Raw genomic sequence first — 12771 nt, 5'->3', positions numbered from 1 at the left:
ACCAGCCCCACTCACCCAGCACAGCACTACAGCTTGGCATGCTCAAGCAACTCCCAGCCTCTCACAGGCCCTGAGGTTTTCCCCATGAAAAGCAGCGGAAAAGCTGTTGTCTGTCCCCACTGCTTCCTGCAAAGCCCCTTGCCCAGTGTCCCTTTGCATGACAAGGGCTGCAGGGCAGGCAACACCTGTTCCCCACGATATTTTTAGAGATAAATTTAGGAGCAAACAATTCCCATCGTGGGGCCCAGCAGGGACAACGCCTGGCATGTTAATCCTGGGGCTTTTATGGCCGGGAAGGACACGCAGCTGCAGGAGTGAGGCAGCTCCCATGGTGGGGAGCACAGACAGCCCCATCCCGCAGAGCCTTCCCAGCTTCTTCCCTGCCTGGACACCAGCAGGAGCTGCTGAGAAATCGGTGACAGCAGCAGTGGCAGTGGCAGTGCCATCCCCGTGTGAATTGCACCAAGCAAATCCCAGTGGGCAGGGGACACCCCCCCTGCATCCAGCCCAGCCCCGGGACCCCTGCAAGGACCCTTCCCTGGCTCCAGACCCCAGTGCAGAGGATCTGCTCTCACCCCCGAGCAGGAGGAGGAGGCTTTAACCAGCCCCGTTAGACCTTTATAAGGAAAAGCCCCCACGGGGCCAGGCCTCCAGCATCTTTCCTCCCGGATGCCTTGGGATTGTTTTCGGAGCACAGAGGAGCCAAAATTAGCCCGTGACAAAGGCGCTGCATTCCCGCAGCTCCGGGGATGGGGCGGGGGCTGCTTCGGATGCCTTTTGCTCCAGTCTCAGGTTTCATCCTCTGCTGGGACTCGGAGTGAGGAGAAGGAAAGGGCAGGAGAAGGATGGGGCAATGGGACCCCTAGATTTGGGGTTTTCCCATGGGTTTCAAAGCCCTGGCTCTGCCACGGGACTGCACAGAGGGATTGACAGGGGACCGAGATCTCCCAGCCCTCCTCCCCAGCTGACAAAGAGGGGATGTTGTGAGTCCCATCCCCACCCCGGCTCACAAACGACAGGCAGCTGCCTCCAGGTGATAAGTTGTTTTATCAGGGCTACCTGGGCCTTGGACCCCACTCTGAGCTGCCGGGGTGGGAAGGATCAGGCTGGTAATCTATGGGGTAGGGCAGAGCTGAGGGCAAATGCAGAGCAAAATACTAAAAATATATCTGGCATTGGCTCCATGGGTCAGAGCTGGGTGCTGATAACACCCAGGTCATGGGTTTGATCCCCATTCACTTATGAGTTGGACTCAATGATCCTTGTGGGTCCCTTCCAACTCAGACCATTCTGTGATTCTGTGATTTGTCCATGTGCTTCTGCTGCTGCTACAAATCAATTAAATATCCCCGTTACTGGGAGCTACTGGTTGAAGGGAAGGGTTCCCCACGGGCTACCACCAAGGGGATAGATGCCAACAGAAAATTCACAGAGAGCTGTATGGGGAGGTCAGACCCAGCCAGGACCAGGTCCCCAGGCACAGCTCCTCGTCCCTGAATGTCCCTGTGACCTACAGGTCACCTGTGTTTAGTCTCTTACAAGTGAACCCCCTGGCATATGTTTAGAGGGAAGGGGCATTTTCCCCCTCTGGACCTTCCCTGAAGGGTGCTGGTGCATCATCCCCACACCCATGACAGGGGCTGCCAGAACTGCCCAATTGTCTCTGGTTCCTCAAGGTCTTGGGACTCCAAATGCAAAGGCACCTGACTCCTGTGAGCAGATCAGCTGCCCCACATGAAGCCAATCTCCTTGAAGAAATGAACTTGAAGCAATGCTGGAGGAATGGAATTTGCAAAGACAACAGCTCCCAGAGCATCCAGGACAGACTTAGAAATTACAGCTGAGCCTCTGGTGTCTTTTGGGACTCATCATCACATCCATCCCCCCTCACTGCCACACTCAGAGTCCAGCACCAGGGGGTGACAGGAGACCCCCAGCTGCACCAGTTTGTCACAGGACTGGGACAGATGATGCCCCACTGACTCACCACGGTGTGGGAGAAGGTTTTTCTTCTGTGGGACAGCTCAGGGACCATGGGACAGCGAGGTCACCCCCTAAGCCAGGTGATTGCAAGGCTGCAGGATCAGGTGGCAATAAAGTTGTGAAGGGCGACGGGACTTGTCCCGAGGAATGGTCCCCTGTGGGTGTTTCTCTGTAGAGCATCCAGCAGCTCTCACCCCTCTTGAGCTGCCAGAGGAATCCAACCAGTCCCACCTGCTCTGTGGATTGGTGACAGCGCAGTGGAAGCTCCCCGGGATGGTTCTTCAAGAGCTGATGCCTTCTGCAGCCCTGGCAGAATTTCCTCACCCTGCTGCATCTGTGAACAAGTCCCAACAAACCTGAGGGATGCCCTGAGATGGAAAAGGGGCCAGAATTTGGATAATCATCACAGCCTGGCCTGGGAACCAGCACAGCCCCAGTCCAGACCCCAAATATTCCCCATGGGGCTGAGAGACCTCTCCCAGATCTTCTGTCCCACTGATCTTCACCCCATTACATCAGCCCCTCCAGGACACTCCCATTTCTCATTGCCTGGCAGGGCACAGGCTTCTCATCCCTTTGGGATGTGCTGTTTCATGTCCTGCTCCTGCAGCCACAGCCCCCTATTCTGGGAGCCCCGAGCTCCAGACCCCTTGGGTGGTCTCAGGGTGGTCAGCTCAGGGTGGTCCCCATGCCAGCCCCTCCATCCATGGGCACGGGACTCACCCTCCCACTTGGCTACAGAGAGCAAATCCACAGGAGGCAGCTGTAGGGCTGGATGCCAAAGGAGGACAATTATCCCAAAATGCAAGAAACACCTCCCACTTCTAGAAATATCATGGACAATTTGTTTTTCTCTGCTTCAATACTTTGGGGAGGCCTGAAATGTTTGCAGAAGGTGCCAAAGCTGAGGATTCCCCAAAAGCCATGGGGCCCTTGAGGAACAGCACAGGTTCCTGTCTTGTGCCCCTGGCACATGGAAAAGGCTCTGTTAAATAAGGAGGAATTACCTCCTTTGGGATAGTGGAAAGACATTATTGAAACAGAGCTGAGCCACCCACTGAAGACTTCAAGCTTTCAATGGCTCTGCCAATGACACATGAAACCTTCCCAGTGCTGATCCTGTGGGCTCTTCTTACCAGGAGGGGGATTTGGGCTATTCTGTGTTAGTGGCAGCCCTGGCTCAGCAGCGACATCAGTTTGAGTATCATGAAGTCCAGGCTGGTTTCCAGCCTAAGGCAAAATATTCTATAGAAAAAAAAAAAAAAATACTATTCCAAATAATCCAAAATTTCTGGCCTAGGCAGGGATCCTGACAGAGTTTTTGGACATTTTCAGGGTATTTGAAGACCTTTACATCTGTCTGAGACACATCTCAGTATCCACTTGGGGCTGGGCTGGCCACCATCCCCCCTGAGCCACCCACTGGCTCCTGCTCGGGGACAGGTGGGTGCTGGGATGTGCTGGTTGTTCCCCCTGCAGCTCCAGCAATGTCTGGGCCCTGGTTTTCACAGAATCACCAGGTTGGAAGAGACCTTCAAGATCATCAAGTCCAATCCATGCCCTAACAACTGAACTACACTATGGCACCAAGTGCCACATCCAGTCTTTTTGTAAACACATCCAGGGATGGTGACTTCACCACCTCCCCAGGCAGGCCATTCCAGTACTTTATTATTCAATTTCCCTTGGTGCAGCCTAAGACTGTGTCCTCTGGTTCTGTCAGTACTGCCTAGAGAAGCAGACCAACCCCACCTGACCACAGCCATCTTTCAGGGAGTTATAGAGTGATAAGATCACCCCTGAGTCTCCTTTTCTCCAGGCTAAACAACCCCAGCTCTCTCAGCCATTCCTCACAGGTTTTGTGTTCCAAGCCCCTCTGGACACGCTCAAGCATCTCAAGGTCTTTCCTAAACTGGCCCAGAACTGGACACAGCACTCGAGGTGCAGCCTCACCAGTGCCAAGTACAGGGGAAGATTTTGTTTCTTCCTGGTCAGTCCCTGTCCTTCCATGGGCACTCACAAACTCAGCTCTACTGCTGGGGAATGTCACAGCCACAGTCCTCAACTCCCTGGGACACCCAGTCCAAGACACCCCAGCAGGACCCTGCTGTTGGGGAATTAATGTGTAATCCCTGCAATCCCTGCCCTGACCCCCTCAGCACCCCAAGATCTGCGGTACAAGGACAGTTATTTCTTTCTACACCCAAATGCAGGAGGATTCACTGGAGATGACCAAGCTCCCCACAGCAATCCTGGGGAGACATCCTGGCCTGCTCTGCAGCGTGGACAACAGATATAGCAGAGCTCTAGGCAGGTGTTGGGTCCCAAACCAAAATCCGGTGATTTAAGAATTGCAATTAAAGGTGGTCAACAATTAAATCATTTTAGAGCATCTGGAAGAAGTTGGACAGTTGACCTAAAGCCAAAAAGCAGAATGCTACTTGCTACAGCTTGGATTTTTTTCTTTTTTTTCCCATTTTTATCTAAAGAGAATCACCCACTAGCTTAGGGATGATCCCAGGAGAAGCAGGGCAGTGCCAGCCTCTCCGCAGGATCCTTGGTGATGGAGGATGTCCCACACATGGTCCCACCTGACAAAAGCATTGGCACCATCAGGCTGCACCTCTCTATCTCAGCACTGTGACCCCACTGCCCTTCCTGGCACTCACGGTGTCCAGCCAGCCCCAAACTGATCCCAAAGCCAGACCTGGGATGTCATCAGGTGGAAAAACTCCTGTCCCCTGCACCCACTGCACCCCTGTGGTGCTGCAGGGAGGGTACCAGTCTCTGTGGGTGCTGGCAGAGCCCCTGCCCAGGGTGGGGGCACAGGGCAGCCCCCAGAGCAGCCTCAGCTCTGGGGCACCCTCAGAGAAGTGTGGTGAGGGCTGCTGGAGCAGGGGCACTGCAGGCTGGGAGCAGCAGAGCCAGATTTTCAGGCTCCTGCCTTTGAACTCTGGGCGCTCCAGGGCACCTCTCTCCTCTCTGGGGCTCTCCTAGGGGGCCCGGGGGAGGGGTCTGGCAGCCCCCTCCTCCCCACTGGAGCCCATGTGCTGGAGGGGCCAAGGGACCACAACTCCACCCCACACCCCCCTGTTGTGCCTCTGTTTCCCCAACTCTGGGCGCATTAGAAATGCTTCCCATGGCTCCTCTCCTGCTTTCCAGGCTGCCTGGAAGTGTTCTGGCAGCACGTCCCTGGTGCTGGGGGGATGCTCCAGCCTCTGGCTCAACTCCACTCCCTCGCCGAGTCTCTGGCTGTTCATCTGTTTTTCAGTCTTGGGGTGGCTTTTCCTCTGCAGAGACATTCAGCCCTCCCAGGGGCAGATGAAGCCAGCACATCTTCCACCCCCCACTGCTGGCTGGGCCCTGACCTCCAGCCCTGCTCCAGGGTCAGACCGGGAGTCCACCCGCTGAGGGTGGGTCAGGCAGGTGTGGGTGTCTGCTCAGAAGAAAATCCCAAACGTGGAGGCTTGGGGAGCTCAAAAGTCCCTGGGGAATATGGGGACCAGGCAGGAACCCTGGATGTGTGTTGGTCTGGATAAAGGGCTCAGGATAAGGATGGAAAAGTTTGACTTTCCCCATGCCTGGACCTGAAACACTGACACAGGGATTGGTGTTCTTATTGTCCTCTCCCTCCACTGACTGATTGAATTTCTCCCCAGCTCTTGGGTACCTTATGGCCTCTCTGCTGCCTCATCGTCAGTGCCCAAGGATATGCCACAGCTAGGGCTAGTGCATACACACCCTCCTTCATCATTTTCTCTGCCAGTTACACACTGGCAGTTGGAAAACAGAAAATGTCTATTTACAGGGAGCAAGAGAGCAGAAAAATTGAAAAAAAAGGAGTCACACTGGATAAAACTGGTAACTTTGGGAACTCCCCTGCATGAAGTGCTCCCCATCCTGACACCCATCATGGCACAGGCTTGGGATGCTCACATGGTTTTGACTGAGCCTCACCGAACCCCCTGACTCCAAGAGCTGGGGATTTAGGGGAAACCCCAGGACAATCCTTGCCCTGTAAATTCTGTGTAAGCACCAGCACCTTCCTGGCAACCCCATTCCCTCCTGACATGTGTGCAGGGACCTGGACAGGGGCTTGTCCACACCTGAAGACCTGTGGAAGGTCCCACCATCCCTGGAGCCCCCCTTGTCCCTGCCATGACACTGGGATGGTGCAGAGCTCCGTCTGTGCAGGGTTTGGGTCCAGCTTCATCTGCACCCCCAGCCTGGCCTCCCTCTCTCCTCTCAACTCCCAGCCGGGGGTCTCAGTAAATGCAGCTCTGAGGACCAGCTGGCCAAGGAGACCCGCCCCCACCCACCAGTGCCTGTTTCTGCAGAGCCAGCACAACCTGGCCTTGAACAGTGAGCAGGCTCAGGCCGTGTCACCATCCCAAAGCCACCCGGGGACATGGGGACAGGACCCGTGGGCCTCCTGGGGTGCAGGCTGGGGCCAGCTGCCGGGGCCTGGGGCATAAGGACACCGTGCTCCGTGATTCCCACGCAGCTGGGAAAGCTCCGGAGGATCCGCAGCGCCTCCAGCCCCAGGCTGGGCTCAGGCTCTGGCTTGCGGAGCGCACTGGTGGCTCCAGGCACTGCTGTCTGCGCTGCCTGTCGGGGCAGGGCCATCCCTTCCCTGCTGCAGAGCCACAGCGCTGCTCCCACTCACCAGCAGACAAACCACCGTGGGAATCCCTGGGTGCAGCAGGATTGGGGACCACAGAGCCTCGGGGTGCCAGTGGGGGACTTTAAAGCCTGACTGGTTTAGGGGTCATCACTGGCCAAGCTCTGCACAGGATTTGTGCTCTCCCGTGCCGTGGAGTCCCACAAATCAAAGCAACACCAGGGTAAGAAGCTAAAAATCCTGTTTAGGGACACTTTTGGTACAGGGAATTGGGGTCCCCAGCAATCCCCAAAAGCCCAAGGATATCCCAGAGTGAGACAATGTCCAGCAGCACTGCTGTGTCACCATGCTGTCAGTTCAGTGCCCTGCTGAGGGGTCCTTGCAGCAGCTCTCCAGCAGCCCCTTTTTAAAATTAGGACCCAGCCACATCCATCTGTCCCAGTGTCACTGTCACACAAGCAGAGCTCCCTGTGGCATAGATCCTTCTGGGACAGCCTCATGCATCCCCTGTCCTGCAGAAGAGGCCTGAGGTCCCCACCAGTGCACCAAGGTCTGCACATATCAGCTGAATGAAGGGTGGCGTGGCCCCAGGCAGGGATGTCACCTCCTGCCTTGTCTGAAGCACCAGAGGGTGGCCCTGCCTGTATCCTTTGCCCTGCTGTGCCAAGGAGAGGTGGCTGTGCCAGCCCAGCTCTTGCGGTGCTTCTGTCCTGCCTCAGCACAGGGGGAGCCAGCGCCAGCACCAGCCTCCCCGGGGCCACTGTCCTCATCCCCGGGGTCACTGTCCTCATCCCCGGGGTCACTGTCCTCATCCCCGGGGTCACTGTCCTCGTCCCCGGGCTGCACAGCGGTGACCTCACTTGCCCGCAGGAATCCCGTTGTCCCCAGCACCTGCTGAGCCGAGGGCCATCTCCATCCGACTCCTGGGAAGCTGTGATTCCCTGGGCTGTCCCACCGGGGCTGTGTCCAGCTGCACCACTGCAGAGAGAAGACTCCTGTCACCTGCTCAGCCAGCACTGGGACACGGGGCACGGGGCTGGGGAGTGGGGCCAGACACCATCCACACCCCATCCTACATGTAGAATGGCAAAGGGCCCCATATCCCTCAGGCCACCCCAGACAGAAGGAGGATGTTATAAAGTCCCTGTCCAGGGATATAGAGAGGTGAAACCCATGGGGCAACCCAGCCAGTGCAGGGGGACATAGGAACATCAACCTGCAGAACCACCCCGGTCCATCGGACCCCCTTTGTGATTCTCCAAACCACTCAAGGGTAGGAACCTGCGGCCAGAGACCCCATCCCGGGCTGGCTCCTGCTCCCGGGCGCGCGGTGGCTCCGGTACCTGCTCGGCAGCTGTGCCGGGCGCGCACCTCCTGCATCGCCTGCTGGTTCTTGAAGCGCACGAGCCCCATGGTGATCTCGGCATTCCAGCCCGGGTCCTCCTGGGCGCAGCGAAAGTCGATCTCGAGGCTGTCGTCCATCACCACCGTGAAGTAAATGTGCCTCTCCTTCCACTCCACGCACTCCACGGCCTTCATGCGGGCGAAGCTCAGCTCCTTGCGCCGCGAGCCCTTGGGCTCGAAGAGCTGCAGCCCCTTCTCCGTCAGCAGGCACCGCTTCTTCTTCCAGAGCTGCAGCAGCCCCCCGCTCCGCTTCTCCAGCACCCCCTCCCTCAGCACCTTCTCGGGGGTCATCGCGGCTCCTGGGCCCGCCGGGATCCTCAGCCCCTCGTGCCGGCCCAGCCGGGCATTACCCGCCGGGGGAATTCAGCTGCTCCACGCCGGAGCCGAGCTCCCCGGGCCGGGACCCCGCGGTGGCCGTGCTGCCCCCGGGACTCGCCGCCCTCCGTCCGGCTCTCAGAGGGACTGAGCCGCGGGGTATCCCATTCTGCACCAGCCCTGTGCCGGGGCTCCGCTCCTTGCCCGAGCCGCGTGTGGGATCCGCGTTCCCAGGAGCTGTCGCTACTTGCCCGGCCGCTCTCCCACTCGCATTCCTGCCGCCTCGCCTGGCCCCTCCTGCGCTCAGGCTCCCTTCACGCCCAGGCGAAGCCCGGCCAGGCCCGGCGCAGCCCCGCTTCACCCGGGAGGAGCTTTTGGGTGCCCGAGGGCAGGCGTTGCCTCAGGGTCTTAGTGTGAACAGGCAGAGTGTGGGATGGGGCAGGGCTTGGGCACTTCCTGCACGACAGCCGGGGGTGCAGGGACAGATGTTGTAGAGGTGCAAGAGCAGTTCTTGGGGGGTGCAGCGCCGGCTCTTGGGGGTGCAGCGCCATGGGCACTGGGCTATAGGGTGCTGTGCTGTGCTGTGCTGGTGGGGACAGTGGGCTGTGGGGCACAGGGCTGACTGGGCAGGGGACTCTGCGTAAACGCCAGCCAGGCAGGGGTACAGAGTGCAGTGCCACCGGACTGGGGGGATGGGGGTTGCAGTGGCAGCCAAGGAGGCACAATGGGCTGCAGTGCCAGGGTGAGAGCTTCTGGGGTGCAGTGCCAGCTGGCACAGTGCGTGCAGCACCAGCCAGGCAGGGGCTCTGGGGACCCGAGTGCAGTCCAGGAGAGGAGACAAAAGCAGAGAACAGACCACTCCCGCAAGGGTGCTGGGCCACCCCTCAGCACACAGAGCTCCCACCCCTCAAAGCCCCTGGGAGCCCCTGGATTTGAAGTCCCCAGGCTGTCCCACAGCAAGGAGCAGCATCCCCCAGTCTCGTGTGACCTGCACAGGGGGAAGGAGCCGTGGAGCGGGGCCGGGGCAGCGCAGCCTGGTCCTGCCTGATCCTCCCTCCCCTGCAGCCAAACACCGTCTCCTTTCCAGCCCGTCTCGTTCCCGGCCACCGCAGCACCGTCTGTTCCTGTGCCAGCGCCGGGCACCGAGGGGCTCCCCGGGCCGGGCCGGGGACTTGTGCTGGCCATGGGCTGCCAGCGCGGGTGAGGGCTGGGCAGCTGAATGTGCCCCCTGCACACGCTATGAGTGTGGGTCCTTCAGCCAGGTGAGGTCTACAAGGGGAAGAAATCCCCCCGGGAATGTGCCGGGGTCACTGACAAGGGTTGGCTCACTGGCACGAAGCCGCTGTCCCAGCGCCCACACCCCCCAGCCCACCCTGCTCATGCACCCCTCGCAGACCCCAGCCCCGCAGAGCCCCCGGCTGGAGTCCCTCCTTGCCCCAGCCCCTCCATCAGTCCCGGTCCTTGCCGGGGGCTTTGCCGGCAGCCGCCATAGCCAGGGGGTAAGTCTGCAGTGCTGATGAGATGCGCCTCATTATCCCTCATTAAGAGGGCAGGGCGGCTGGCGGAGCCAGGAACTGGTTCGTGCTCCCTGGGGCCAACCTCGCCACGCTGGCAGAGATCCCGGGTGTCCCAGGAGACCCGGGCTCCTGAAGTCGGGCGGCCCTGGAGGTCACCCTGAGCACCCCAGCACTTCAGAAAGAGCAGAGCAAATGTGTGGGTTCACAGCTGGGCTGTTTTCCCACACACGGGTAACGCTCAGCTCCAGGGATGCTGAGCCCTGGGAGCTCGGGGGAGCAGTTTCGGGACTGTCACTGTTCTGGTAAGCTGGGATGTCCGCAGGCAATTCTGGCTCACCATCCAGCTCCATCCTCACAACCCGGGGGAGAGCCAAGGGCTGCCAACCCCTGCCCGCGATCCTGGCCCTGCTCACTGCAGTCACTGCTTCTCCAAGGGAAGGTGATGGTCCCACACCCACTCCTGTGTGGGAAGGAGCTTTGATGACACTCCTCTCCCTCCCGGCTCCGGAGCTGTCCATTCCCAGACAAACCAGGCAGGGGTCTCATCCTGCCAGCCTACCCCGGGGGTACATGGCACTCCTGCCCTGCAGCAAACCCAGCAGGACTTGCTGTGTCAGGCTGTGGGTGAGCCAAGGGCTCTGCTCCATGGGCTGCCCATGGCTCATCCCATCCACACAGAACCCTCAGGGCAGGTCACAGGGCTGCCAGGCTCAGCCCTGCCCTGAGGTGACATTCCCTACAGAGCTCAGTGACAGGGTGATATGCCCTCTCACAGCCCCGCTGGCCACGGGGCTTAGAGGCCGCAGTCCGACCCCTCAAATGGTGCCATCACCTCCAGGCTCCAGGGTGCTTGGCCATAAGTCAACCCCTGGTTTGTCCCTTCAGGGGCAGGTTTGGGTGCCACAGCCCCTTTCCCAGGCTGCAGCCCCTGAGGAGTGGGAGCTACTGGGCACAGCTGCCTCGAGGGGGAGCTGGACAACACCTGGCACAGGTAGGCAGACACATCCAGCTATGCTTGCTGGTCAGCAGAGGGTAGCAGATGGTCAGAGCTGTCCCACTGCAGCTTGGGCAGGAGATGCCCAAAAAGCACCTCTAGTCCCACCCTGCTTCTCCTGAGCCATGTCCCACCACCTCCTTCAGCCCCCCATATGCCTCTGTCAGGATATGCAGACCCTGTTATCCTATCCTGGTGTCCCCATGGTGATCTCTGTCACTCCCTAAGCCACTCTGAGTGACCAGTGCAGGGTTAGCAGGTGTGTGGCACCCAGGGCAAACTCTCAGGGCATGGTCCCAGTCCTGGGATATGGTTTACCGGGGACCTTTGGGGTTGGGAGCTCAGTAGAGACACACTAGGCAGGAGAAAAGAGGACTTGGGGAGGCTGAACTTCAGTTTCCCACTGTCTAGAGAAGAGTTGTAGAGAAGGATGACAGAGCCCTGCCTGGCAAAAAGACATGAGACACAAGGCAGAGGGGTACAACAGGAAAATCAGAGATTCACAGAATCAGTAATGTTGGAAAAGTCCTCCCAGGTCACAAGATCATCAGTTCCAAGTACTCCCCCAGCACTGCCATGTTCACCACAAACCCATGTCCCCATATGCCACATCCACAGGTCTTTTCAACATCCACCACTGCCCTGGGCAGCTGTGCCAGGGCCTGAGCCCCCTTCCAGTGATAGAACAACCCTTTCAAGGGTGTGTGGCACAATGCTGTGACAAGATCCACAGTGATGGGACCTCCATTCTCAGAAGGTTCTCCTACATGAGTGAACAACAAATGCTCTGATCAACCTGACCTTTGGAGCCCTGCCTTAAGCAGGAAGTTGCAGTTAACACTTCTGCTGGTTCCTTCTAACCTACATCTTTCTGTGGTCTTCTGAAACCCAAATCCAACATTTTCTCCTGGGTTTGACCAGGCCTCCAGTAGAATTGGCTCTCTGGGGTCCATCACACGTGAAATGTCAGTACCTCAAAGAACCACAGACTGGATTGGGTTGAAAGGTTAAGAACCATCCTGTTCCACCCCCTGCCATGGGCAGGGACACCTTCCACTATTCTGGGTTGCTCCAAACCCTGTCCAATCTGGCCTTGGACACTTCCAGGGCCTCCTCACCCTCACAGCCAGTAATTCCTTCCCAAATGCCATCTAACTCTGCTCTCTGGCAGTGGGAAGCCATTCCCCCTTGTCTTGTCCCTCCAGGCCCTTGTCTGAAGTCCCTCTCCAGCACTCCTGGAGGCCCTTTAGGCCCTGGAAGAGGCTCTGAGGTCTCCCTGGAGCTTTCTCTAGATGACATCCCCAGCTCTTCCAGCCTGGTTCCAGAGCAGAGGGGCTCCTGCTCCCCCCCCTCTCTGACAGAACCTCTACAGCTGCACAAGGACGGGACTAAATAAAGACTCATTACAGCTTTATTGACCAAGCAGCACTACCTGGGCATGATCCCATCTAGGGCACATCCAGCTGAGATGTCACAGCAACAGCACAGCATCCCTGCACGCTCACAGAGAAGGCAGCCGCTTCCTGACCCCTCCATCTCTGCAGGAGCTTCCAGAATCCCCACATCTCCTGCCTCCGTGCCCAGCAAGGGAGGCAGGTTTGGGTCTCCACACCAGGGTGGTACCTGAGCCCTCTGCTGCGGCTCCTAACCCTACCTGAGCCATCTGCTCCTCACACCAAGTGCCACCAGACCTCTCATGACAGCCACCACACAGCCCAGAGCAGTGGGTCCTGCTAGCGTCTAGAGGGGGGAGGTTTTTGGAGATGGTAAAGACTTAATTCTCCATCTCTGCTTCAAAAACACCACATAAGACCAAGGGTGTGATGTACAGGAGAAAACACTTAAGTTGATAAAGGAGCCCAAGTCCTGCCCCAAAAAGGGATTTCTGCCTCTGTTGTGCTTCTCAGAACACTCCCCATCTCATTTGCTCAACCACA

The 12771-nt window shown here is 58.4% G+C and overlaps 1 protein-coding gene across 1 annotated transcript; it reads right to left on the bottom strand.

The window, feature by feature from the left end:
• Positions 1 to 7460: 7460 nt before the first annotated feature.
• PHLDA3 (pleckstrin homology like domain family A member 3) lies at positions 7461 to 8341 on the bottom strand. Its single transcript, XM_033080328.1, has 2 exons — positions 7948 to 8341; positions 7461 to 7582 (listed from the first exon to the last, which is right to left on the bottom strand). Exons 1-2 carry the CDS (start codon positions 8297 to 8299, stop codon positions 7461 to 7463), a joined length of 474 nt encoding a protein of 157 aa, XP_032936219.1. The 5' UTR covers positions 8300 to 8341.
• Between the last annotated feature and the right edge of the window lie 4430 nt (positions 8342 to 12771).

This window comes from Catharus ustulatus, chromosome 25 (assembly GCF_009819885.2).
Source record: "Catharus ustulatus isolate bCatUst1 chromosome 25, bCatUst1.pri.v2, whole genome shotgun sequence".
Classification (NCBI taxonomy): Eukaryota; Metazoa; Chordata; class Aves; order Passeriformes; family Turdidae; genus Catharus; species Catharus ustulatus.
This window is presented reverse-complemented; position numbering and strand designations above follow the sequence as displayed.